The following is a 27,584-nucleotide window of genomic DNA, read 5'->3' on the forward strand; positions in this document are numbered from 1 at the left end:
TCTTTCCTTCTTTCCACTCTTCTTTTTTTCAGTAATCTGAAACACTTTTTTTTTAAGCTGAAAGAATTTAGGGCATTAGCTAATAAATTTTGTGTCGGGGAAAACTGATTAAATATGAGCAACGTGGAGCAAGTTGAGGGAAGCAAAAAAGACCTAAGTTGATGCCTTCCACATGCATCGTGCCTTCTCTCTCATCCGTAAAAAACAGCAATAAACTTAAATGAAGACACTTGTGGACATTGAGGTGTCATTGTTTTAATGAAGTTCCTTATATTTCATCTGTGAGAAGGGAATACCTTTCTTTATACTTTTATAGGCATCTAGCAAAGTCTGGCTTTTGGTAAAGATGATTAAAATTGACTGATAAAACTGGGACTTCCCTGTGGTCCAGGGGTTAAAGCTATATGCTTCCACTGCAGGGGTGCTACTTATTTATTCAACAAATATTGGTTGGGCTTCCTCAGTGTGCCAGGTATTGGTCTAGGCACTGTGTATATAATAGTAAATAAAACAGAATTTCATACATATATAGAGCAGCTTTCCATTTTACTCACATAGATTGCATTTTTAAACAGACTTCATTTTCCCTTTGCCTTGCCTTAATCTAGAATTCAGACTACGGTTTAGTAGAATCCATAAGCCTTACTATTCAGTCTTCTTGGGTGGCACTAGTAAAGAACCCGCCTCGCAGTGTAGGAGATGTGAATTTGATCCCTGGGTCAGGAAGATCCCTTGGAGGAAGGCATGGCAACCCACTCTAGTATTCTTGCCTGGAGAATCCCATGGACAGAGGAGCCTGGAGGGCTACAGTCTATAGGGTCACCAGGGGTCAGACACAACTGAAGCAACTTAGCATGCACACCCACAAGCCTTTCTATTCACTGTTTCAGGAATAAGAGGATCTTGTAAAGAAAGAAACCACCTTCTATTTCTATTTTCAATGAACCTTTGACCAAATGGGAAAAAAGATGATAGAGTAAAGAAAAGGGCCTGGAAGTGACCTTGACTCCAGTCACCAGGCTGATCATGTGACTTTGGACAGGAGTTTTATCCTTTAGAGTTTCCTTTTACTATTTTGTAAACTGTTAGATTATGGATTAGGTGATCTCCATCTGAAACACTGATTCTGTAAATTGGTTCATCTATTTCTGATCCTCACTTGAGGATTTTAATGCAAATGAAAAAAAAACAAAAAATAAAACATATTACCCCTGGAAGGTTTAAGTGCATTTTGGAAAAACAAATTAGCAACAAAATAACAAATTATGAACACCTTATATGGGCTCAGAGAGATATAGTTGATTTTCTTATGATTGATAGTTATGACAATTACAAGAGAAAGCCAGCCACTGAGTTTTAAACTATCATAGCCAAACCTACCTACTGTGGCTTCTCAGATGTTTCTGGTTAGTGTGGAAATCTAATGTAGCTGAAAACTACTGCTGATTTTTATTAAGTTGAAGTCTGGAACTTCCCCTTGTAATGATAGACAAACTTACTTTCAATGAAAGGAAAACTGCCAAAGTTCTGAAATTCATTTATTTTATTATTACTCGGTTTAACCCTAGAAATGGGAGATCAAGAAAACTAGATAGATTTGACAGTTCTGAGGTCACAAGTTCAATTTCCTCACAAGTTATTTCTAGATCGAATTCACTGCAAATCATATAACCCTTCACCTCTTGACATAGAATCTTTTAGGGAATTGTGTATCACATCAAGGTCATCCTGATCACTCTGGGGCTGGGAAAATGACAGGTAAGTTGGATCAGGTGAAGGAATTCCAGTGACCAAGTCTGGAAAGCCTAGGAGGTATGAGTATCACTTTCTATAACAGATCAGGGTATACTGGAGTAAGCTTACACAGTGAGCAGGAATTGATGTTTTTAGGACTTTTGGAAGCTGGTTTTTACATTGTTAGTAGAATGGAACTGGCCTTGGTCAAATTATTCACACGACAAGAACTGGCAAATGATTCATTTGGGACTTTTTTTCTCTAGAGAGCCAGTTGTTAAATATTTACCAGCATAACACTGAATAGACTCCAGTTAGATTTTTTTTTAAAGCCTTGTGGATATCCATGTACTTATTTTTCATAAGTAAGATATGCTAAAACCCATTGTATGAAAGAAAGGTTAGGTGTTTCCAGAACTGAATGGCTGATTGGTATTACAGCTCACTTGTTCACTCAGGTGTCAAAGTAAGTGTTAGTACCTCAGCTGTGTTCGATTCTGTGATCCCATGGATTGTAGCCTCTGTCCATGGAATTCTCCAGGCAAGGATACTGGAGTGGGTAGCCGTTCCCTTCTCCATGGCATCTTCTCGACCCAGGGATCACACCTAGGTCTCCCGCATTGCAGATTCTTTACTGTCTGAATCATCAAAAATAGTTATATACTTAAGCAGTAGTTGTTTCTACTCTTTCCCCTTCGTGCTTTCCTTTAGTTTAAATCCGTTTCTTCATGTTCATGGCATTTGTCTTTGTATTGCCTTCTGTATGTGGTATAAAAGGCTAACTTGAGTATCTGGTTAGATTCATTTTGCAGAATCAGAACCATGTACATAATGAGTTCATAGTCTGGGATTCCCTGGTGCCAAACACCCAACAGATTTGGGTGAAAACAGGGGAAGTTATTTTAACAGAGTACTTTCTTAGATTTGATGAAGTGAACCCTCACAGTGCACTTCAAAATGAGGAGTCAATTATTTTTTTAAAGTACTCTAAACTTAGGGAGCTAAAAATCTATGATATGAATGCTTAAATATATGTGGATATGGAAAGGCCTTCCTATTTCTATTACGATCTGAATGAACAGAATGTGCCAAAGTGAGCATATACTGTTTAAGTACAATATATACATGCAAATGGTTTCTTAAATATAGTTTTTCTCATTTCAGCTCTTTTGACAATTCATGTCAACAGTGTACTCATAAGTGTGGTGCTAGAAGAGCAAACAGGGAATTGTGGTCGACAAATGTCAAGCATTTCCATGTAGGTGTAATTTTAGGAGTACTTTTGAGAGAAATCCTTATTTGAGTTTGTGCTTCATGTGAAATGAAAGCCTCCCAAAGAGATAGAGCTAAAGTAGTCAAACAGTGTGTGTAGTACTTTAATACAGTTGTTTCCTTAGTAATGAAAGGAGAGAACCAAATTGACGGATTCTTTTGCTTGTAAAACATAATCTGGATCAAATGCATCAGTATGTTCTATCAGTTGATGATTCTTTGATATATCTGTATTTTAGAACTACTGATGTACCAAGGGAGAAGTTTTCTTGTCACTTTACTTGCAAGATATCAACCAGTTTATTTGCAGCTCCTAGAAACAGATATACTAGGGATGGCACTCTGTACTCCAGTAGTCTCTTGTATTTGCATATTTGAAGCAGCATTGTCCAGTACACTCTATGAACATGTAACGTCCTCTGTGTTGCCATTACTCACATGTAGAACGTGTCTGTAATCAGTTTTTATTTTATGTCACATTCATCTGCATTTGCAGCATTTCAAAGACTAGTCTGCAACATCTTGGCACAGATGGGGAAAGCAGAGTTGCTTATAAGTTCCAGAACTACAAAGACACAGATCAAACATACGATATTAATAAATAGCTTGGATGGGGGGTGGGGAGAGGGGAAGGATTAAAAATTAGGTTATTTATTTAGAAAGTTGAAAGTCTCCATTTGTGATCATTACTCTGTTCTTGAAAGGAAATAGGTGCTGGATTTTATGTTTTGTTTTTTGCTCCAGTCCTCACGTTTCCCTCCTTCCCCTTCCTCCTGTTTTAAATTAAAATCTAAAGACAGCCCGAAAGAGTATATATAACTGCAAAAAGGATGTGGTAAATCATGGCAGAGGTTTGTGATCTCACAGACGTGGTGGTGTCAGGGATGAAGACCAAAGGCGAATCCTTAGCTTCCAGTGGATTTACTTGAAATCCCTCACCCTTGTAGCCTATCATGGATAATAGCATATCATGGATAATTACATTTTTACAAACGGTAGAGAAAATCATTTTGACACACACATAGTATTTTCCAGCCAGACCGGCTTTTCAATCTTTTACAGCTTTCATGCATTAAGGCTCACATATTCTTTGTTTATTTTTAAAATATTATCATTAATAATAGGTTTGTTCTGTGGTCAACCTCTGAGTAGAAGACACTGAGGAAGACCCATTTTTCTCTGTTTTCCTCAAGTCAAACATTTGATGACTTTTCCTTTTGAGAAGTTTGTGCTACTCATGTTTTTCATTTAAAAAGTTATGGCAACCAAATTTTCATGGAGATTTTTAGGAGCTTTGGTCATTTTTTCAGCTTATTGCTATGTGAAAGAGAGTGAATTATGTTTAGTGGCAAAGCACTGGGTAGGGAGGGAAACAGAGGAAGAAATCATAGAAGAAATATTGTCATTGATTTGTTTGCAGTACTATGCAATGATGTGAATTCTGGCTCAGTGAACTTAGGGAAGGTTGTCCCCATAGCCACTCAGCTGCATCAAAATTCCAGGGCCCAGGAAAAACTGGGGGACAGTATTCACTTTTCTTAACCCTTTCTGATCAGATGCGGTATTTCATTTTGAAAATGAAATTAATTCCCCTGAGGCCTTTGAAAACTTTAATAATGCACAATAAATAAAATCATATCTAATAACTCAACAGTTTCATTTGGCACCATCATCATCTTTTAGATGTACTGCAATGGCAGAAACATAAATACTTGCAGGCTTCGAAAGCCCAGCTTCTATTTGCTAAATAAACTTGGCTGCTTTAAATTCCTCTGTGTACAGTCATTAATACAATCCACTCTGACAGCATTTAATTAAAGTGCTTTTCTCTATTAAATTCATTAAAAATTCTGCCCCCCTGCCCCCCGCAATGTGTATAACTGCTTTCCAGATGCTGAGTGGCAGGGACCTATGAGGTTCACTTTAAATAACTTCTGATTTCTCTTTGTAAAGTGTTTATTACATTCAATTTAGAAACTGTTAAATATGACTTAGAAGAAAAGTCAGATTCTAAGACATATTCCCCATTCCTTCAGCAGTTTCTTTAAAAAAATAATTTAACTCATCTGAATAAACATTTATTATCTATTTTTCTTATAATGTATCAATCCTCCTAGGCACTTAAACTGGGAGGTAATAAAGATATGATTTCCATATCAGACTGGTGAATTTGCATTAGTTCTCAGCATATCCTAGGCTTGAATACCTTTGCCTGCAGATTCAGGGAAAGTGAACAGAACAGTCCAGTATTAATAGATTATTGACAGTTTAATGTCTTGGCACCTACTTAGTCCATGAAGTATAATAACCAAGAAGCTGTCTGATATGAAAGCAGTCAATAAGATTTTCAGTGAAAACCTTTCAGTTAATTGCTGGTTGACCTTAGAGATTTCCTTTAGATAATATTGTCTTCAGTTTAGACCAAAAGGACCGTATTGATTGATAGAGTTTATTCAGAGATGATTATTTAATATCCATTGCTCCAGTATATGTGGTAAAATTTGCCTTTTCTATGTCTACCAAATGAATTGTCTTTTTGGCAGTGCTTTTCACAAATACTCCCTTTACCAGCTCTACTTTGAAAATATCTCATTAAATCTGTTCTCTTCTCAGAAATAGAAAGTTGGGAATCTTGAGGGAACACATGATCAAGTGTTTTAATATGATAATAGAGTTTTGATAGAATTCTTTGCTCAGTCTGGAATTATAATTCCAACAGAGAATCTGACAAAGCTAAAAAGTATGCTCTCAGTAAGAGTAATTATATAATACCTTAAAAGCACTGCACCTTAAAACAAAAATGTTTTTTATTGCCAAAATGCTTTTTTGGTTTCCATAAGTATAAATGAGATGGCTTATATTTAGTTTCTAGATTTTTTTTTTCATGGATTTTTTTTTTATTCTCCATGATTTATTTAGTTTTAGTCACGTGGAAGCAAAACACATATTAATAACAAATGAGTTTTAATAAAATCTAAGTAAGCCACAAAGGTGGCCATGGAGCAGCCAAGGCTGTTTCTGGCCCTAACTTGAAACCATTGACTTCACTCACTTTGGACTGTGTGGTGTTGGAGCTGCAGTGATTGGCTCAAAGTGCGGGCAAAAATACTTGAATTAATTTTGTTACTTATCTTTCCTTGTTGGTTCTTAAAAACAAATTAACATCATCCTTTCTACTCTAAGGATGATCATTTTGGCATTTAATATTTGTTTTGGAAAAGACCTGCAGTGCTCTCCATAGCAGCATTGTGTGGATAAGCAGCATTGTGATACATAGGATCCCTTTTTAACCAAACATCTAGTTTTTATAATTTAATTTTCTTAAAAGTTCCTTTCTTTGTGTTATATGGATTCTCTCATTGTTGTTTGTTGTTTTACCTCCAGCAGCTTTTCTTGTCGTAGAAACTGTCCATTGTAGGCCTTCTGAATGCTATTGATAGTAGAAATATTTCTGGAGACTGGGGAGGGGGCAGAAGGAAGCAAGCTGATGAATATTTCAGTTTTTATCCCTGACAACTGTGAGACCCTAAACGTACTTCTCCAAATGTCAATAATTTTCAATCAGATAATTTCAGAGTGGGGGGTGGAATTAGAGAACTGCTTGAGCCACTGAATAGTGTTATTGCTCTATGCAAGTATGTGTGTGTCCGTGAATCTAATGAATCATCATGAACTAGTATAACTTAGTCCTTCTGAGTACTAGGTGTATTTTTTTTAATGAGTGCCTATGTGAACTGGCCACTTTCTCCCCTCTTACAGCTAGTAGACATGTTCTAATTTCTCAGAAGACTTTTTGGTCTATGTTATATGACTGTTGGAGTAGGAAATGGCAACCCACTCCAGCATTTGTGCCTGGAGAGTCTCATGGATGGAGGAGCCTGGCGGGCTGTGGACCGTGTGGTTGCAAGGAGTCAGACATGACTGAGCGACTAACACGCAGTGCAACACAATAGGACTATTGGGCTTCCCAGATGGTGCGAGTGGTAAAAAATCCACTTGCCAATGCAGGAGATGCAAGATATGCAGGTTCAATCCCTGGGTCTGGAAGATCCCCTGGAGAAGGAAGTGGCAACCTGCTCCAGTATTCTTGCCTAGAGAATCCCAAGGATAGAGGAGCATGATGGGCTACAGTCCACGGGGCTGCAAAGAGTTGAACATGACTGAGCTCGCACATACCTTGGATATGGCTATTACCAATACAGATGTATTCTGGAAATTTTAGGATAAATTTTAAGAATTTTAAGCTTCAACTATTCATGTAAAACACAGTGCCTGACCCTGTGCTAAGTGCAGAGTGTGTGAATGTAACAGAATCTAAGGAACTCTCAGATTTGTGGAGAGATGGGTGTGTGGACAGATGACGATAATACAGCATGTAAGTAAGTTCAGAGAAAGAAAAGAACAATGCCTAAATCCTGGTGGGCTGGGGGACCCAGAAGGTTTCCCGGAAGTAGTGCTGCTCTGGGTCCCTTCCAGAATTCCTCACTAGAGGCACTTTCCAGACAGAGGGGACAGGGGAGGCAAAGGCATTGAGATTAGAGTTCAAGTATGAGGACTGGAGCTTTTAGAGTCATTGGAGCACAGCCTGAAAGGCTGCGTCGAGGAGCACAGACAGGGCTGGGGCACACGCTGCAGACAGGGCACCCAGCTGTCTGGAATTCGTGAGAGGCCTTGAAGACCTTGGCAAGACGTTGTGTTGGCTGTGGCAGGGAGGCCTGTTGGGAAGTAAACTAACTCAGGCAAGAGATTATACATATAAAGGTCTATATAACAGCAGTGAGAGTAGGATGGAGAGGGGGAAATTAACCCAGCAACTATTTAAAAGGGATAATCAGCAGCAGGTGGGATTGGCTAGATGTGGAGGTTCAGGTCGGGGGAAGGAGTCAATGAGAACTCTCAGATCATAGCTGGGGCAATTTGAGGGTCTTGGAACAGCAGTCGAGAGCGTTAATGATTGATTCCCTGATAATGTCAGTTGTAAGTGTGTTTGTTTTGCACTGAGTTTTCGGCTATTAAATTAAATCCACCCCTAAGCAGCTTCACATTTGGAAGTATAATGACTTTACAGTTCTAGTTTCTGAGGACGACCTACACAGGATAAGCAAATATGCTTAGAAAAGCCAATGCAACGTGGCACAGAGACAAAATCGGACTTGCTTTGTGAAGCTGGGTAGATAAGGATGCTGCATGACTGGTCTCATGGGAATATAATGGTTCATCTGCAACTTGGAAACTGACATCTTTCTTGTGGGAAAAGGAATTGCCGATCCAGTTACTTTGCCCCAGGGAGTCAGGAACTGGGATTTCTTTTCCCAGTGACCATCCTTGGTACCCTGGGAGACAAAGATTTATTTTCTTGAGTAAACCACAGTCAGAATAAGACTGCCTCACCCTGTCTGCTTTCCATGTCTCACCTGGTGTACTTACCACGAATTTTACAAGCAGAAGTTTCTCCATACCTGGTTACTAAGATCATCAATGTGGAAAATGTAAAACCACTATCCTCATAATGAATTAAATGTGGTTTCAAATTTAAATGAATACTCTAGAATTAACCTTCTGGATGTTTTACTTCACATGATTTAATTTTTCTGTGTTTTTTTTTTTTTTTCTTGAAAGAAAATAATATCAAGGAAGCCAGTCTCTGATGAAATTAAGTGAAGTTGAAAACTAAAGGCTATATTTGATAAGCTCTCCTTTGACACCTTTTCTTTGCTAAGCCACAAGGAATCTTTGCTGACACTCTCTAGATCGGTGGCTTTTACCTCACTGAGGAGAAAACGCTTCTTTGATCATTTGACTTTGTTTACCCCGTTTGGACGTTACGATATGATAAACCATACTATGTCCGTGGTGTGGTAATTCTAGATACTTTGCCTTTTACCAGAGTGGTTGATTATAATGCACTACTTAAGATTTGCTTTCTATAAAAGGAATATTTGTCCTTTTATGTGTTTGATTCACACAGTGCCATTTTCTCAAGTCCTGTTATTAAGTGGTTACATCCAGAAAGCAAAAATATGCTGAGGTAGTGTTTTATTGGTGAACATCTAATATTTTCACTAACCATAACTGTCAGATTGTTCTGACTTCTGAGTGCCCCAGATGTAAAAATCATACAGAAAATGCGGCCTATCATAGGATTCTAAACAGCCCCATGTGAGACCTCAAATACCTGGATTACCTTCTTTTTTATTTTTGCCCTGAAGTAAAGAATCTAATCTAAACACCTTTTTTCCTTAAATAATTTAAGCTCTCTTCTTTGAGAAGCTGGAATGCAACATAACTGCTGTGTCACTCATGCTATTACAATTATGGGGAATTTTCATCATAAGCTGAGTCTTGGCTGAGTTCTGTCAGGATAAAAATCTTCTGCTGCAGATTTTGACAGAATTGGGTATATTGTTTTTTTTTTAATGATAACCAAAGATAGAAAAAGTAAAAATTCGTTCGTTACCTACTAAAAATTAACATTTGGGAGAGGAACTTCTCCGTGATATAATTGTTCCTTGTTTGTCTTCACTTTTAATCATAAACTGGAAACACCGAATAGTTCCCTCTGTTACTTCTGGTGTTATTTTTATATTTTAATTGGAAGATGTTTATTCATGCTAAAATGAATTTTTGTTCAAAGCTTTTAAACAAAATAATTTTTGTATTTTCCAGCTAACAGCAGCAAGACCATGTTTGTTATGTGCTAGACAGGGATTTGTAATATGTAGATCAGAGTTCAATTTTGTGTATGCATTTTCTCATCTGATGAATAAATACAACAGAATCCATTGTTATTGTGAGAATAGTTTGTTATCGTTTTTAAGAAACAAGCCCAAAGGATAGTGAACCACTTCAAATATATACTAACTGTAGGATTTGAATAATTAAATTTATCATATGATCCCCAAGTCACATCATACAATCTGTGTAAATCAGGAAGGATGATGCTTTAGTTCAAGAAGCCTATATAATTTATTGAGATCCTTTAACTTAAAGTGTACACATCCTTTTCCTCCATGTCATCTTTGTTTCTAAGTCATTCTTTACCAATAGGTGTTTTCCAGTTATTTTTGTCACCAGATTTCTAAATAGTAAGATATTTGAAAGTGGTTTGAATTTTGACCCTAATACTTTTCCTCAGGAATCATTATTTTAGGTCTTCATTGACAGAGCTCTTGGCTGGCTACATGATGTCTGCTCTTGTAAAATATATTTATTTTCTACCTTCTTTAACTTAACATGTTTTCACTTAAAAGTAATTGAAACTCTGCTCTGATTAAGCTTGTTAGATGAAATTTCTTCACCTGAAACAGTTTCTGTACAAGCATAACTTAGAAGTATTGCCAGTTCAGTTCCAGACCACCATGATAAAGCAAATGTCACAACAAAGTGAGTCCCACAAATTTGTTTGGTTCCCCAGTGCATATGAAAATGATGTTTACACCATACTGTAGTCTATTAAGCATGCACTGGATTTTGTCTAAAAAAATGTACATACCTTAATTTAAAAATATAGCTAAAAAATTCCTACCCATCATCTGAAAATGTGGGGTTGCCACAAACTTTCAGTTTGTTTTAAAAAAAAAAGTAATATCTGAGAAATGCAATAAAGCTGAGCTCAATAATGCATTCTATTCTTATAAGCTTGAATCTGTTTTAAAAACTCAAAGTCCAGCGCTCACTGGGTCAGGCATCACTGGCTTTTCAAAAGGTTGTTTTCATTTGATTTGCATTTTACTTCACTTGAGAATTATTTAGCTAACTGGATTAACTGTTTAATAATTCTAATGGATCATTCTTATCCTGAACCTTTGCACATCTTTCTCTCTCGCCCTTTTGCCATTGATGATGTGTCATGAATTTCTAGTTTGGTTCTTTTAATGACATTGTGAATTCCAGGTACTCAATTCATCCTAGCATTTTACACTCTTCATTATCTTTAACTTAACTTAAGAGCTCTTCTTTCATCCATGCTGGTGCAAAAGTCACTCAGCTATACCAATGAACACACCATGCAGGCATTTAGAAATCAGAATACCATAGGTCACTGTCAGCTCTGGTCATGTCATGTTACTCTTTACTCATTTTCACTCAAAAGGCTTCCCTGGTGGCTCAGCTGGTGAAGAATCCATCTGCAATGCAGGAGACCTGGGTTCAATCCCTGGGTTGGAAAGATCCCCTGGAGAAGGGAAAGGCTACCCAATCAGTATTCTGGCCTGGAGAATTTCACAGACTGTATAATGTATAAGTCCATGGGGTCACAAACAGTTGGACACAACTGGGCAATTTTCACTTTCAAAGACACTTTAACGTTACCTGTAACGTGAATCTGATCTTCAAAAGATAGGCCTTCCCTGTTAATTTTTAGGCAGAGTTTTGTGTTTTGAGATGACATTGTGAACGGTGGTAGAAGTATAGGGAACAGGGGGAAATGAACACTCATGGGTGTCAGGCAAATGGGGCTTGGGTGGATGGGCTGAGGGATGATTTCTCCTAGGAAGAAAGACACAGGGTTGTAGCCTGGACCGTCCTGAAGAATCTTCTATTCCTGAATTATCCCATGAACAGTTTGTGGAATGATTTTGGTCATATTAGGTCCTAAATTATCAAATAAACCTATGTATCATGTGACGCTGATGAAGGAAAAGTTTTCATTGCTTATAGGTTCAGTATATGCCTGTGTTTTATTTCTCTTGCATTCTAATAGGAGAGAGATTTGCTTTTTATGTGTCATGGAGTCTATTTGATGGGAATACAGCTCCTCATCTTGACCCTGCTTAACTTGCTATCAGCTCATCTCCTTGTATTAGAAAAGCAGCTCGCCCAGCTACCTCTAGAGTCTGCAGACTGTGGCCACTCAGTATAGTCAGATTAAGAACTACAACACATTTTTTTTTAACCCAAACCATACCAAAGTTGTTGGTATAGTTGTTCTCAATTTGTTACTAAAGAGGAAATGATATAAGCCAAAGGCTGTTCTAAGAACTATGCTTCCTCTAAACCCCCAAGTTTGTTTTAACAGATTATTGTGTCATAGTGTTTTTATGCTTTTATCTTTGACCAAAGTGTTTATTTTGATAAACAATTATTAAACTGCATTAAAAACATACACGATGTTCCAGTGCCATCTTGGTTACAATATTAAAGGGAACTCAGACTAAGGCTGGATGAAATTGAACACATATTTCCATGTCAGACTTCCTACCATTTTGCTTGTTTGTATTGATTTCTCTTGACATGGTCTTCTTTTATTGAGCACTACTCTTTTTTTTTTTTTTTTTTAGTTCTTATTCTCTCTCTTCCCCCTTCCTCCCCTCCCCAAATCCCCTTCAATAGCTGTATGTGCTAAGAGCAATTGTAAAAGGAGACCAACTTAAATTAAACCTGCCTGGAGTCAAAATGTAATCTAACACCTGTAGTCTGCAATTTGTCATCACTTCATGGATACTGTTTTTTTTTTTTTTTTAATAACAGATTTCCTGAGTTTTGACCTTAGGATACTGTATAATCCAAAAAAAAAAAAAAGGCAACAAAACTAAACCATAGTTTTTAATAAGTCTTATAATGTTAGAATGTGAAATTACAACCATAAGAACCAACTCAAGTAACACCATTTGAAGTTAGAAATAGTGCTGAGTTGTACATCTAGGCAGATCTGTTTTGCCTGTGAAAATGTCTCTGAATGATAAACTCAGGAGGCAAAGCATAATGCTGTGTACTTTCTCCTACACTTGTTCTCTAATACCTTCCTAGGTGACTGAATTCAGGTCAGGATGTTTTTAACTCTAAGATCCATTTTGAGTTTTCTAGTAAATGGTTTAGTTTTCATTAGGGCTAAGACACAGCTATATATTCAGTATGATTTATGTGGTATAGAGTTTTCAAACTTTTAAGTATTGGGATCTCCTTTCACTATTCCTATTAAGGACTCCAATAATGTGCATATCAATACTTATCATATTAGAAATTAGTTCTGAGAAAACTTAAATGTTTATTTTTTTGAAAATAACTATAAATAATATGTGTCTAAATGATATATTTTAATGAAGATCACTGTATCCCCCCAAAAAAAATATAAGAAGAGTCACATTGTTTTAAATATATTTTTGCAAATATTTTTAACGTCTGACTTAATGGAAGACCTCTGGATTATCATAATTATTTCTGTATTCATTCTGATACAAAGTGTAGCTTATAGTTTGGTTGAAGTAATTGAAGAAAAGCAAGCCTCACACAGACATGTAATTAGAAAAGGAAGGCATATTTTAATAGCCTTTCCGGGAAATTATGATTTTCTTTTTTGATACAAAACTCTACAAGTGGTCATTTCTTAAAGGTTAGTTGCAGAGTGGAATCTAAAATGATATCAGTGAACTTTCTTTTTTTTTACATTATAATTCATTTGTCTGCCTTTTACTTTGAATAAGTATTTTACCTATTCATAATTTTATAATATCAATATTTATAAAATATTGATGTAGTGAGTTATGCAGATCTTCTAAATATTGACACATTTCATTGTATGACATATTTTTAAAAAATTCTTGAATCATCACCAGTATCACCAGGGAGGTATTTAAGTATAGGGGAACTAAGTTTTTAGTGGAAACTACAAGTTTTCCAATTTTTTTATTTTTGCTGGGAAGGTAAAATTTAATCATTGGCAACAAATTGTACAGATTTTTTTTTTTTAATCAACAGGCTTACTTCATTTTTAAGAGAATGTCTGCCACAAACCTAAGTCTGAATAACTATGGTATGCCTGTTGGTTGTTATTTCAAATAAAAATGATATTTATTTCATTACAAAGGTGCTAGTTCAGCTCTCAACTCACACAGTTGCACAAATGCTCTTTGCTCAGACAGTAAAGAATCTGCCTGCAATGCAAGACACCCAGGTTCTATCCATGGGTTGGGAAGATCCCCTGGAGAAGGGAATGGCTATGTACCCCAGTATTTTTGTCTGGAGAATTCCATGAACAGAGGAGCCTGGCAGACTACAGTCCATGGTGTTGCAAAGAGTTGGACATTACTGAGTGACTTTCACTTCACTTCTTTCTCATGAGAACTATTTTACTTAGGTATGTCACAGAAGTGTGTTATCTCTCTTAATCCTTATAAAACTGCAAGGAAGATTTTATAGATTAATAAACACTGTGGTTCTGAGAAAGTAACTTGTTCAGAGTTGCACAGCTAGTAAGCAGATGTGCTTTTTAGGATGAAGACTGGATGCAAGACCAGAACTTTGTAACCTCACAACTCCTGCTAACAACTTTTATATAAAAGCAACCTTAAGGATTATGCAGTGCCCTGGAGCTGATTTTAACACACACACACACACAAAATGGTAAAGACAAACAAATTGTTAGATATAAGTTCCTGTAATGAGTAATGGTTTCTTTACTTTAAAGCATAGTTTTGCTAAAGATGAATAATAGCAAGAAAAAGTAAGTTGCACAGAACAAAAATAGTAACTGGCCTGCAATTAAAGGAAGAGAGAATATGGATTAATCTAGTACAGCAGAAGAAAGATGCACTGAGCACTTAGGTGTGCCAATGTGTAGCTCATAGTCCAACAGATGAGAGAGACGTATGATAGTTACATTAATTATTAATTACTAATGCTAAATTCTCCCCCATTGAGTTTTGAGCCAAAATTAAAAGTCTTAGATGCTGATTTTGAAAAAAAAGGGAAAATTTGAAATTTAAGACAAATATCTCAGTTATATTTTTTATATATAGTATACTTTAAAAATAGCAGCACTGACTCATTCATTTAACAAATTCTAATTGAGTTATGCATGAGGGCTTTCCAGTTGTTCTAACCAGTTTTTCTTATTGCCTGTTAAGTATACTTTCTCAGAATTTTTAGTAGAAGAATGCTTTCCTTCTTTGGATAAACTATTTTACCTTATGTTATTTTTGTCAACATTCTGTTATTTTAAATGAGGTAAAATTAAACAAGTAAAAAGAATTCTGTTATTGACTCAAATGCAGTTAGAAGTCATCTCCTATTGATGTTCACCACCATGGACAACATGAAGCTCTGGCAACACTCTCACTCCTGCGGGTGAGGCTTGTCAGAGAGAGAGGGATGCGGCCACCTGGGAGCCCATTTTAACCCATTACCTATTACCCCACTAGATCAACCATCCTCTATAGTCACCTCCTTAATAATTTCTCATTTTCTCTATATAAAAAAGACCACAAAGTCTTGGCATATTATAAGTAATCCAGTTCACCCCATAATGATACAGTGAATTATATACTTTCCTAAACTTAATCATTCAGGATCTCACTTCCTTCCCTGCAGGCAAAAGCCATTATATTTTACACATGGCTCCCAGCTGGTTTTCATTGAGGCCTTCAAAATCTATTTGAACACTGAGCAGTTTAAGAAGAGCTGCTTTATCTTTCTTAGTCAGTCTTTGTCATGGTACCATTTTGTCCTTGTGTTTTTAAAATTTTCCATCTCTAAGGCAGAAAAACAACATATATCCTTATTGCGCTTTGTTACTGGGCAAGGAAGTGTTGGGCTTTATTTTGAAGTTGATATCTCTTTTGAATATATTCACAGCCTTTCTTTCTTCATCGCTGTGTTCCTGTTCATTTATATATATGTATGTCATATTTCAGCCCAAAGAGATTTCAGTGAATAAATAAGAACACACTTATTAAACTTTTACATTTCTATTTGATTATATTCTACTCATAACTTATTCATCAACACTTGACTGTTAGAGATAGGACTCCTTATTAGAAAGCTTTGTAGACTGCTAGGTCCAGTTATTATAGACACTCCAAAAAAATGAATTCTTTGTTTTACTTTTTTAACCCAAGGTCTATGGTTTTAAACATAATTTCTTTTAGACATGATAAACACTTCTGATGAGAAGGCAGTCATCAGTTAAATGTAAATTAACCATTCTTTTGAGGATAGCAGTGCCAATGCATCCTTCTGATTGTTTTGATGATAGTATTGCTATTTGTGATACTGTATTGAAAGTCCAGTTATATATGTGAGCTTTTCCTTACTATATATATATATATGCAGGAATATTTCTCTTCTCTCTAGTGATAGTGGTAGTTTCAAGTCCTACTGTGTTTTGGGGTAGATCAGATGATATGATTATAGATCACAGTAAGGGTTTCCCTCACCCTGATAGTAGAATACCAAGGCCCCGCTGCTCCGGCTCTGGCCCTGACCACCCCTCACTTGTCATTTCTGTCTAGTGGAGGGCTGTCTGATGCCATGCCCTATGATGGCAATGACAATGCTGCTGTTGGAAATGTGCAATATCTGTGCTGTCCAGTGTGGTGTTGTACAGTGTGGATATCCAGCACTGGAAATAAGGCTCGTGTGCCTGAGAGAGCTAAGTGTTTTTTCTTCTTTCAGTTTTAATGAATTTAGATGTCAGTAGCTGTGTGTGGCTAGTAAGCTGCTGTACTGGGTGGCACAGATTTAACTTGCTGCCTCCCTCGATGTTCTTCAAATGCACTGAGTGTACTTCTTCCTCCTAGCGTGTTCATTTGCTATTTTCCTCTGTCTGGGATGCCCATCTTCATGGCTAGGTCCTCACTTCCTGCAGGCTTCTGCTCAAATGCCACCTCCTTAGGGAGCCTTCCTTGAATCACTGAATCTAAAATAACGTCATCTCCCCCCAGTTCTTCTCCATATGCTGTGCTCTATTTTTGCTGATAGTGTTTATTACTGCCTGATATCTTATTTACAGTCTATCTCTTCTACTCTGGAGCCTTTGCTCGGTTTTCCCATGCGATCTTGCTCATAGAAGACGGGAGAACAGCATGTTTACAGACATGGGATTTAAAATCAGATATGTTTTAGATTCCCAGTCCTGCTAATTAGAATCTATGAGACCTCTCATAAATTACCTATACTCTCTGAATCCCAGTTTTCTCATCATGAATGGAGTAAAAATACCTAGTCTAGGGTTATTGTGAAAATAAAATGCATTTATAGATTTAGGCCAATGTTTAGGTTCATAATAACTTTACATTAATGCCACCATCTATTATTAATATTATTATTATTATTGAAGCTGCCTAGATATTTCACTGCTATGAACCCTCATCATTATATTTAAAAAATAACAATACAAGATACAAAAAAAGAAATAGAAGAAGACTTTCAAATAAACCTTTTAAAACTCTTTTTGTAGAAATTATCAGAAATGAATTGCTGACCAGATTAAGCTCAATTGTGATGGAGAAAAATCCGAACCAAAATGAACTGGGATGAATTGTCAGGCTTCAGTTTGCAAAGGTCATGAGGAAAGGGATGGATAGCTATCTTTACAGAATGATATATTCTGTTATTTGGGAAAATCATGTGAAGAGAGATGATGGACTTTAGGAGTACAAAGGTCAGCTTCTGAGCCCATTTTTAAAAAGGGGAAAAAGGATGAGGCTGGAAAATGTGCAGACTTGGGCAGATTTATGTAACTATCTGGGTAGCTGCTCTATCATACTTACCTTTTAAAAAATATATCAGAAAACAATCATCTGGGTTTGGAAAGAACTTGTTAGGAAAGAGCATATCTCTGTTTAGTTGGCAGGGCATTCTCTGTCTTGGTTGAAATAATTGTAAATTTTGTGGTTTCAAAAAGTCAATCAGCCAGAAATATATACCTGCATTGTCGGATGATCTGAGGAACGGGATGGTGTGTAGTCCATCCAGCAGGAATCAGTGACACAGCCTCAGGCTAGAGTTACTCAGGGTGCTGGCTGGGGACAGGAACCAAACTTGAGTCATTCTAGTTAACACACAAGGAATTTCAAATATCTCTGAAAAGTTCAGACCGACAAACCAAAATTTAGTCAAGTGGGAGTTCAGAAATCAGTCCTATGAAGAGGTGACTTGATCCTACGGTTTAGAGGGAGGATTTGGGAAGAGAGTTTGGCCTGCCATCTCCGTCTTTTGGCTCTCCTCTACTTTTGTGCAGCGTATTCACACCACTGGAAGAAGTGCTGCGCGACAGTAGGAACTCCCTGATTGTCATAGTAATGAGCTACTACAAGTGGCTGGTGAGGAAATGTAGGCAGTGCTTTTGCTAAAAATTACCTACAGACAATAAGCGACTCTCTGCCTGGAGTAATCAGAACATTTCAGGAGACTAAAGATAGTTGAGACTTGGGACTCTTTCTGTCTCAGATATTATGCACAATGTACTCTTTCCTATCTGGTCAAAGATGCTAGAAATATCATTTAACCTTCATGCAAATACTGTTATGCCTTCCAACTCAATATAGAGTATTGAACTAACCCAGGATCTCTCACTTTGTAGATCATTTCTATTGCTATTATTTCTCTGAAAAAGATCTTCCTCTCCTATGAGGGCAGTGACATTGTCATTGTTCCTTGGAAACCTACTTTCTTAGACTGACTGCTCCCTATGTTTAAAGTTTCCAACTTTGAGGGTGCTCTTGAAATGCTCCATGTTTCCAGGTTGTTATTGATTCAAGTAGCACCTTCACAAGGAACTGTGAGGACTAAATGAGTTAATCCATGTAAAGTTCTTAGAAATGCCTGGCACAGAGTAAGCGTTCAGTTAGTGGTAGCTACTATGATCATTGTTTTCCCATTCCATCTGTGGCTTCTCTCTATTCGTGCGTTACTACTGCTAGGTTCAAAGTTAGAAGGGGAGGGAAAATAGGCCAATTGGTGGGACCTCAGGAGAAGAACAAACCCTATCATGCAGAAAGATTAGAGTAACTTCAAAGAATAGTTTTGGAAAATCTCTTTAAATCTAACCAATGCACAATGGAAAACCCCTAAAGAACCAATCTAATTATTTAATTAAATGGAACCGTTATGCTGACTTTTACTACAGAAGGCAAGCATAATTTAGAAAATGGGGCATTTTAATTCTCTTTTGTTTTCCAATTAACGCAATTGCTCTAAAAGGAGGTCCTGTGCTTGAGTGTACATGTTCTATGAGTACATATTCCCTGCGTAATTTCAGTCTCTCTCTTATTCTTTCATATCCAAAAAAAAAAAAAAAAAACCCCAACCAAACAAAAAACCCTCACCTGTTGACATGGAGGTTTATTTATTACAGTGCTCAGGCTACCCAGATTACAACCTTGGAGCAAATATCTTCCTGCTGTCAAAGCTGCCCTGAACACGCAGGCCCACCACGCAGCTTTCCTCTCCCTGTGGCTATAATTAGGACATTGAAGTAATGGAGCTCTCACTTTTTTGCTGATGCCAGCTCACCACAGCAGACCACATGAGTTTACTCTTAGTTGAAAGTGGTAAAGAAAATGCCAAGAACATTCATTTTAATTGGTCAACATTATATGGGCCTTTAGTGCCACCGTTTTATGGTCCTCTGTTTTAGATTTCTTTCTGCCACCGGCCATCAACTATTATGATGGGTGTTCTTATGTGCATTTGATTATCCTTTTATTGTTATTTGTTTATGAATGATTAAAAATTTCATCCTCTTTATTTTTTACCCAAGTAACAATTTCATCTGCCCTAATAGCTATTAAATTCTATAGAAAAGACTGATGTTTTCACATCATTGAAAAATTAGTTTTTCATCAAATAGTCCCTGAGACTAAGAGAGATGGCAGAGATTTTTTTCTTAAATGCTTGCTCTGATGCTGGTATTTTGTAGCCTAAAAAATGGGTCATTAGGGTAATGTGTGGGGAGGGTGGCGGTGGTGGTAGTGATACTCTAGTGTAACTAGACATGTTGCTTATGCATTGATTGGACTGAGTTCACTTGAACTCTGGAAAATGTTTAATTTGTTACTCTAACATGGAAAAGGCCATGTAAAATAGGAGAGAATGGTAAAAGAGAAACATGTGTTTTTGAAAAAGTGAACTCACTATTCTTAAAGGTCTTGGGGCGGGGGGTGATCCAGGAAGTTAGACACTGATCTGAGTGGAGGAAATACAGTGTTTGCCTTTGACATTGATAGAATACTTGTCATGGGGACCTTCATGATAGCTTTTTAATTACATAGCACTGCGCACAGAGTCGGACATGACTGAAGCGACTTAGCAGCATCAGCAGCAGCAGCTGCTTATGTTGCAAGATGTGAAGATTAGTCAGATTGAAGAAGTTCATAAGTAAATATTAAAATGGGAAACTATTTCATGCAGAGAGGATGTTGTAAAAGCAGTTACGAAGATCAAGAATAAGTTTGCCCAACTGGTGTCAAATGCGGCTTCCCTGATGGCTCAGCCGTAAAGAATCTGCCTGCAACGCAGGAGACACAGGAGAGGTGGTTTGATCTCTGGGTTGGGAAGATCCCTTGGAGGAGGAAATGGCAACCCACTCCAATATTCTTGCGTGGACAATCCCATGGGCAGAGGAGCCTGCCAGGCAATAGTCCAAAGGGTCACAAAGAGTCAGGCACTACTGAGTGACTGACCACAGCTAGTGTCAAATGACAAAACTAATGCAATGTAGTGATGAGTTTGATACCCTTTATTCAAGGGAGACAGTCCATGGATGGGGCTACAGTTCCTCACAAGCAGTGGAGCAGCGTTCTGGAGGGATTTGGGGCATCATTTTAGAGCAGTGGAAGTGGCAACACAGCAGACAGGACATGATTGGTGGGGATTGCATGTCTGACTTTATTTAGATCAAAGAACAAGGAAGTAAGTATAGAGCCCAGAGCTGACGTTGCATTCGGGGATGGGCCGAATGGATACTGTGATTCTGGTCAAGCAGAGCATTTACAGCCAGCCACATGAAAGTTCAGTCTGCTGATGTGGCACCAGGCAGGAGTGGCTCCAACTTGGGTCTAGAAATTGTTTTTTTACATACTAGTTTTGTTTTATTTTTGAGTGGGGAATAGGTAGAAATGAAAGAGAAATTTAAATTAATTACAACTAGAAAGCCTTGACATGAAGGATAACAACAACAACAACAAAAAAGGAAGTGAGCCGCAAAACAAAGGGGGACTAGTTTGTTCTCTAGCCTCAGTGGTGGACTAGTGGCTAGGATTCTTGGTTTTCACCCAGGCTAACCAGGTGCAGTTCCTGGGCAGGAAACCAAGGTCTCCCTTCAAGACACCAGGCGTTGCTGTCTCCTTGATATTAGTGATATTGAGAAGGTCCATTTATGAGTATAAAGTAGTCATCTAAAGTTCATAATTTAATAAAAAGCTGTAAGTTTATATATATATATATATTAAAAAACCATTATTGTTTAAGGATTAAGATCAAGGTTAAAAGAAAATAAATTTAAGTTGTTCCTAATGGAGTATTAATTTTCTGACTCAAATACTATTCCTGTGTTACACTTCAAGAATAATTTATGAGGCTGATATAATAATGACATCATTTATTGGATGTTTGGTCTAAGCCAGAGGTGAACAAACTCTGGCCCATGAACCAAATACAAGCTACCTCTTGTTTTTATAAATAAAGTTTATGGCAACATAGCCATGCTCATTTGTGTATGTTCACATTATAAATAGAATTGAAACATCGCAACAGAGATGGTGAGGCCCTGCTAAGGCTAAAATATTTCCTACCTGGCCCTTTGCTGAAAAAGTTTGTCAACCTCTGGTTTAAGGCAGGCACTGTTCTTTACATGCAATATGTCATTTAATCCTTACAATATCCCTAGGAAGCTAGTGTCTTATCCTTCTTTCATATATGATGAAATTGAGGCTTAAAGATGTTTAGTGTCTTGCACAGAGACACCCAGCTATTCGAAAGAATCGGGACGTGAATTCATGTGATCTCATTTGCAGAGCCTGCACTTTTCCTCTGGGTCCAGTTTCTTTGTCCTTGGGCTCCAGAGAGGTGGCACATCATACCGGTTAACAGCAAGACCCTGGAGCCAGACCCTTTGAATTTGAATAACCTTGGGCAACATGTGACTTAACTTCTTTGTGCCTCAGAATGGAAACATTACTATTATTAACCTCTTGTTTTGTAGATGAGATTCTTAATCTCCAGAAATTCAGTTAAGTTTTCAGAAGACCTGAACTTACAATGACTATGCATAACTAAAATGCTAAGCAGACAACATGTATTTTAGAAGAATGATGGCTTTTGAAAGGTGAAATAGTGAATCAAATGTTATTATTCTTATTTTTTTTTAATTATCAGGTCCTTCACAGACAGCAGTCTCAGCCAGCCAAGGAGAGCTCTCCTCCCAGAGAAGAAGCACCCCCACCACCTCCTCCGACCGAAGACAGTTGTGCCAAAAAGCCTCGGTCTCGTACAAAGATCTCTTTGGAAGCCCTTGGTATCCTCCAAAGCTTCATTCATGATGTGGGCCTCTACCCTGATCAGGAAGCTATCCATACTCTTTCTGCTCAGCTGGATCTCCCCAAACACACCATCATCAAGTTCTTCCAGAACCAGCGGTACCACGTGAAACATCATGGGAAGCTCAAGGAACACCTGGGCTCGGCAGTAGATGTGGCCGAGTATAAGGACGAGGAGCTGCTGACGGAGTCAGAAGAGAATGACAGTGAGGAAGGCTCGGAGGAGATGTACAAAGTGGAGGCTGAGGAGGAGAATGCGGAAAAAAGTAAGGCCGCACCCGCTGAAATTGACCAGAGATAATGTGAACTCCAATCAGGCAAAGCAATACACCGGTCCAAGGATTTTCTGTTTTAGTTTCTCTGAAAACTTTTTTTTTTTTGCCTTATTTTATTTTTGTCTTTTTTGGTCTTTTTGTTCTCCTTCCTTTTTTTTTTTTTTTTTGACATTTCTTTGTTGCACAGGATACACCTGTAGACTGAATAAGTTCAGTATTTCCGAATCAGACATCGCCTTGGCAAAGACACTAAAGTGTTATGCTTTACAATGGACTGGATCGTAGTCATTATAATCACAGGAGACTCTGCCTTCATTATCCTTGCACTTATGGAAGAGACACCAGGCAAGTTCCCAGATGAAAAGACCTATGAAATAAATGAAGGAAGCTACAAGTGTGTGTGTATATGTATATGTATATATCTATATATTTACATATATATATTAAATTGCATGGGACAGAGAACTTTACAATCCGAAAGAATAGACTGTGAAATGAGTTCTTAAAGAAGAGACTTGTTTATGTATTAAAAAAAAAAACAAACCACTTCACAGTGAGTCGCTTTGGCTTTTTGATAAACTGCGGCCTGCTCTCAGGGTGGGGTGACTTATTTTTGAATTCCTATTTATTTTCTGTGTTTGTCCCTGATTTTTTTTTTTTTTTAATTCTATGGCTTCCTATCTGGCAGCTTGATGGGTAATTTTTGAGGTATGTATTTAACTAAATAAATCAACACTGCCAAAAAAAGTAAAAGAAAGAAAGAATAAAGTGGAAAAAAAATCAGGGCACCTTAAAATGATACCAGTCACATTAATCTTAAAGACACAATGCACACTTAAATGACTCGATGTGTTCCGTTACTCAACTTGTTGTTACTGTAGTGAACAGGTGCATTTCTGTGGAATTCCAAACGAGTGAAGCTGAAATTCAGTGCAGAGAAAACTCGTTTATTAGTGCAGCCTCGATAAAATGACATTTTGACATCAGACAAATGGAATTCACAGTATGAGCCACATTTTATTGTGAAATTTATTTACCTGCTCGTGGCTTCAGATCTTAAAATTAATAAGCCTGCTCATTTTAACTTGTTTATTGTTGCTGTTTTCTTTTACTTTTCTTTTTTTTTTTAAATAGAAAATAGTTCAATGTAATGTTAAGTTAGAAAAGAAGTTGCTGCCCAGGTAAAGGGGCTCCTTCTCAAATAAATCCCCGTCCCTCCAGCTCCCAAGAGATGTTTCTCATTTTTGTTTCACTTTGGGCGTCTTCTTCTTCGTATACATTCCATCCACTTAACCAGACATTTTTAGTCCTTGCTCTCATGCACCTCATCCCTTCCCTGCTATGGGAGCAGCCCTAACGAAAACCTGTTTTTAAATCATTGTGCAGCTCCAAGCAATAGAGTAAGCAAAGCAATTTCAGTGGAATCGCCTACTTGTCATAAACTGAAACATTTTCCCAGTCACCTACATAGCAGTTACCTTACGTAAAGCAGAACTAATGCCGACTGGCTGTTTAAGGGAATGAGCATTAAAGCTGCAATCTACTATAGTTCTCCCACCGCCTTTAGCTTCCCATCAGAAACCATTACTTCCCACTGCTACTTCTAGTCATTGCAAGAGGAGACCTCACCTTCAGGACTGGCCAATCGAACCTAACCCATTCAAGGTGGCCATCAAACAGTCCCACACAGTTGGATTTTTTTTAAGAGTTGTGCTCTCATGCAACCTTGTCAAAGACCTCATGCAATATCACTTTGAAAGTTATTTTCTGTTTACTACACAAACATTGTAATATAACTGTTAATACTATTTATATATTTGAAAGGTATAAAAGGTCGGAGTTAAAAAAAAAAACCTCTATTTGTAGATATTAACTCAGAACTTACGATATACAGGGAGAAGACATGTTGCAATACAAGCTAATTCTAGCTGCTCAGTAACCTCTGGAGTTTTTAAAGGGACATTTTCCTGTACTTTTTCAAATAATGATGTTTAAAAAATGATCTTGACATGAGCGTTATATACCTTTGCAAAAGGATGGTGGTTTGCAGTCAAGCCTGGGCCCATCCTTCCTATTTCTGTAGTATGCTGCAGCTTTAATCAGAAAGTCCGTGGTTGCTGCTTCCTGATCTCCGAGTTACTCTTTTCCAAATTGTCTTCTTACACTGTTGCTGAAGGTCACTCTGTACACGTAATGGAAACTGATTTTGCCAAGCTCTTACAAGGTGGTTCATCTCTCGATGGCATCCGCATTTGGTATCTTTTACACTTCAACCAAAAATTTATTAGGTATTTTTCAATGCTAAGTCTTGCCTTTTATTTTTTAATTTCACTGCCAAGTTTGCAGTGGTTCTAAGTGAATCTGTGGGCATTTTAGCCTGTGGTCTTGCCAGATCTTTGCGAATTACAATGCATATATGTCTATTTATTCAATATCTGTCATATAATATCTATTTGGAAGAAGAAACTTTCTCTTGTAGTGCCTCTTGACAAAGCACAATTTCCTGCCCCACCCCTTTTTTTTTTTTGTGAAATGAAAAAACAAATTGTGTTTTATTGCGGTATCAACAATGTGAATAAGGATTAACATATTGTAAATGTTCTTTTTTCCATGTAAATCAACTATCTTTGTTATCACTAAGTGATAATTAATTTTTAACTTATGTGCATTGTTAGGCTGTTAGAATTTTTTGGTTGTTAAAATAAAACGCATTCAAAAAATATGACTTTGTTTGTCAAGTGTTTTATTGGGCATTGCCTTCTTTCCCACTGAAGTTTTCATGTGGGATGAGACCTGGTGAGTGTGAGGAGGCTCCATTCCCTTATTTACAAGACAGCTGTACCTGCAATGACAGATGTTCGAGTCCTACCAAGGCAAGAATTTAATCGTACCTATAAAATGCATGTGCGTCTCTGTGTGTTTGTAAATGTATGCACGCTCACATCCTGAAGTTGGCAGCTGGGGGAGTCATTTGCCTAAACATTTTGTGGTATACAAACAAAACTCAGTGCATAAAGATATATTTATGGGCTTGCTTCTTTATTTTTCTAGTGAATATTTTCTGTTTATAATTAAAAACCCACAAATGACTGCATGTCAGGAAACTTTTGGAGCACATATGTCCATGGTTAATGGACATAATAAATGTCTTTTATATTTAGAGCTGGGTACCATAATGTGAGCATAGAGGAATGCTGGAAGGATTGATGTATCTGAGAAATGTGTGAAAATGATTTTTTAGAAAGTGCTCACAATGGAAAAAATTGCTCAAAAGACCAAAGTTAATAAGGAAGGAGCAAATGCTTAGCATCAGAACTGACAAAGAGAAAGTCAATTAAAAAGTGATTATTTTTCTTTTGATACTGTAAATTGTTTTTCCTGTCTTTTTTTCCTTTCTTTATTTCTTTCTTTTTGTCTTTGGCACATGGTTGACATACAGATGTAATTTTTCTTTCCTTTTTTCCTCGATTTCACTTTCCTTTTTTCCCATGATTCTTGACAGCCATGTAGCTCAAAACTGTGTAGATAAGTTTTGAGGACAGTTTGTGGAAACTGGGGGTTTATGGAAAGGCAGACAGCCCCATACTATAGAGCACTAAAGATTTTAAAGAAAAATTAGAGGTTCAATAGAGGATGAAAATGTCTATGCAAATGTACATGAATTCTGCCTTTGGGACGAAGACATGGAAGTAAAGCATGTGTGAGATAATCTGCCTTTTAGCACAAATACTTTCCACCTTCATGAAGTTGTATTTTCGGGGGTCATACTTCATCCAGAGTGACAAACTGAAAGCTGGGAGGCTTTGTCCAAGGATGGGTTGGCTTTTGTCTTTTAGAGGGGGTCTGTGCTAGCAACTTTTACCTCCAAAAGTACCAAGTCAGAGGTTTCCTGACTATATGTTAAGTCATGTCATCTCAGAGCTATCACTTTATGGGTTGAGTTTTTTTTTTTCCGCCTTAGAGAACATATTTTCCTTTGCACTGTTATTTCCCTTTCTGCAAAGGTTTAAATAAAGATTTAAAAGTCCTCACATTTTTTCTAAAGGGCAAGCATGGCATCATCACAGTAAACATTTATTAAACATACACTCTAAACCAGATAACTTGCTAATAACTGAGGGGACAAGGAAAACTGTATAATTTAATGCTCTCCCCTCAAAGAGCTTGTAACTTAATGGAAATGTATATCAATCCATAAAAAGTGAAGTTGTCATCCAATGGTTGTCCTCAGACAGATGTGTATTTGTTTAGTGAGTGGTACAAGCATGTGCTATAATTTAGAGAATAAGATTTATCATTAGTTGTGAGCTAGAATGGCCTTAGGATTGGCTGCATATCATTTTTAAAATTACAAAGTAGTAACGGGAGAAGTAACAAATATTGTTTCTTACATAAAAGAAATTGCTGGGATAATCTGACTTCACAATTTGTCAGGGACTCAAACTCCTTCCAGTTCAACTTCTCCCGATGTTCCCGTGTTCCCTTTTCCTTATGGTCCAGGATGATTGCTAGAGCCTTGCCATCACACCCACCTTTCAGACATCAGGATGGAAGAAGGACTAAAGAATGGCATACTCCCTTTCTTTTGTGGGATGTTTTCAAGTCCTATGCTTAAATACAAGGCAGAGTGGTAAATGTTCCTAGCTGTTCTATTAATTCCAGACAGAAGGGGAGAGTGGATATTTGGTGAGCAACTCACAGCCTCTGCCAGTTCAGTTCAGTTCAGTCGCTCAGTCGTGTCCGACTCTGCAACCCCATGAATTGAAGCACGCCAGGCTCCCTGTCCATCACCAGCTCCCGGAGTTCACTCAAACTCATGTCCATTGAGTCGGTGATGCCATCCAGCCATCTCATCCTCTGTCTTCCCCTTCTCCTCCTGCCCCCAATCCCTCCCAGCATCAAGGTCTTTTCCAATGAGTCAACTCTTCGCATGAGGTGGCCAAAGTATTGGAGTTTCAGCTTTAGCATCAGTCCTTCCAAAGAAATCCCAGGACTGATCTCCTTTAGGATGGACTGGTTGGACCTCCTTGCAGTCCAAGGGACTCTCAAG

At 37.5% G+C, this 27,584-nt stretch overlaps 1 protein-coding gene across 2 annotated transcripts in view; it reads left to right on the forward strand.

Annotated features, from left to right (window-relative positions):
- SATB2 (SATB homeobox 2) overlaps nucleotides 1-23,085 on the forward strand; it is a 200,436-nt gene extending 177,351 nt beyond the window's left edge. For both annotated transcript variants that reach the window (XM_086366667.1, XM_086366674.1), the window contains exon 11: nucleotides 22,099-23,085. In XM_086366667.1, coding sequence (XP_086222793.1) covers nucleotides 22,099-22,560 — 462 coding nt within the window. In that variant the 3' untranslated portion in view covers nucleotides 22,561-23,085. The remainder of the gene's footprint in view (nucleotides 1-22,098) is intronic.
- The last annotated feature ends 4,499 nt before the right edge of the window (nucleotides 23,086-27,584 follow it).

Source organism: Bos grunniens, chromosome 2 (assembly GCF_055505025.1).
Source record: "Bos grunniens cultivar Pamir isolate PY7600 chromosome 2, Bosgru_T2T1.0, whole genome shotgun sequence".
In the NCBI taxonomy this organism is placed as follows: Eukaryota; Metazoa; Chordata; class Mammalia; order Artiodactyla; family Bovidae; genus Bos; species Bos grunniens.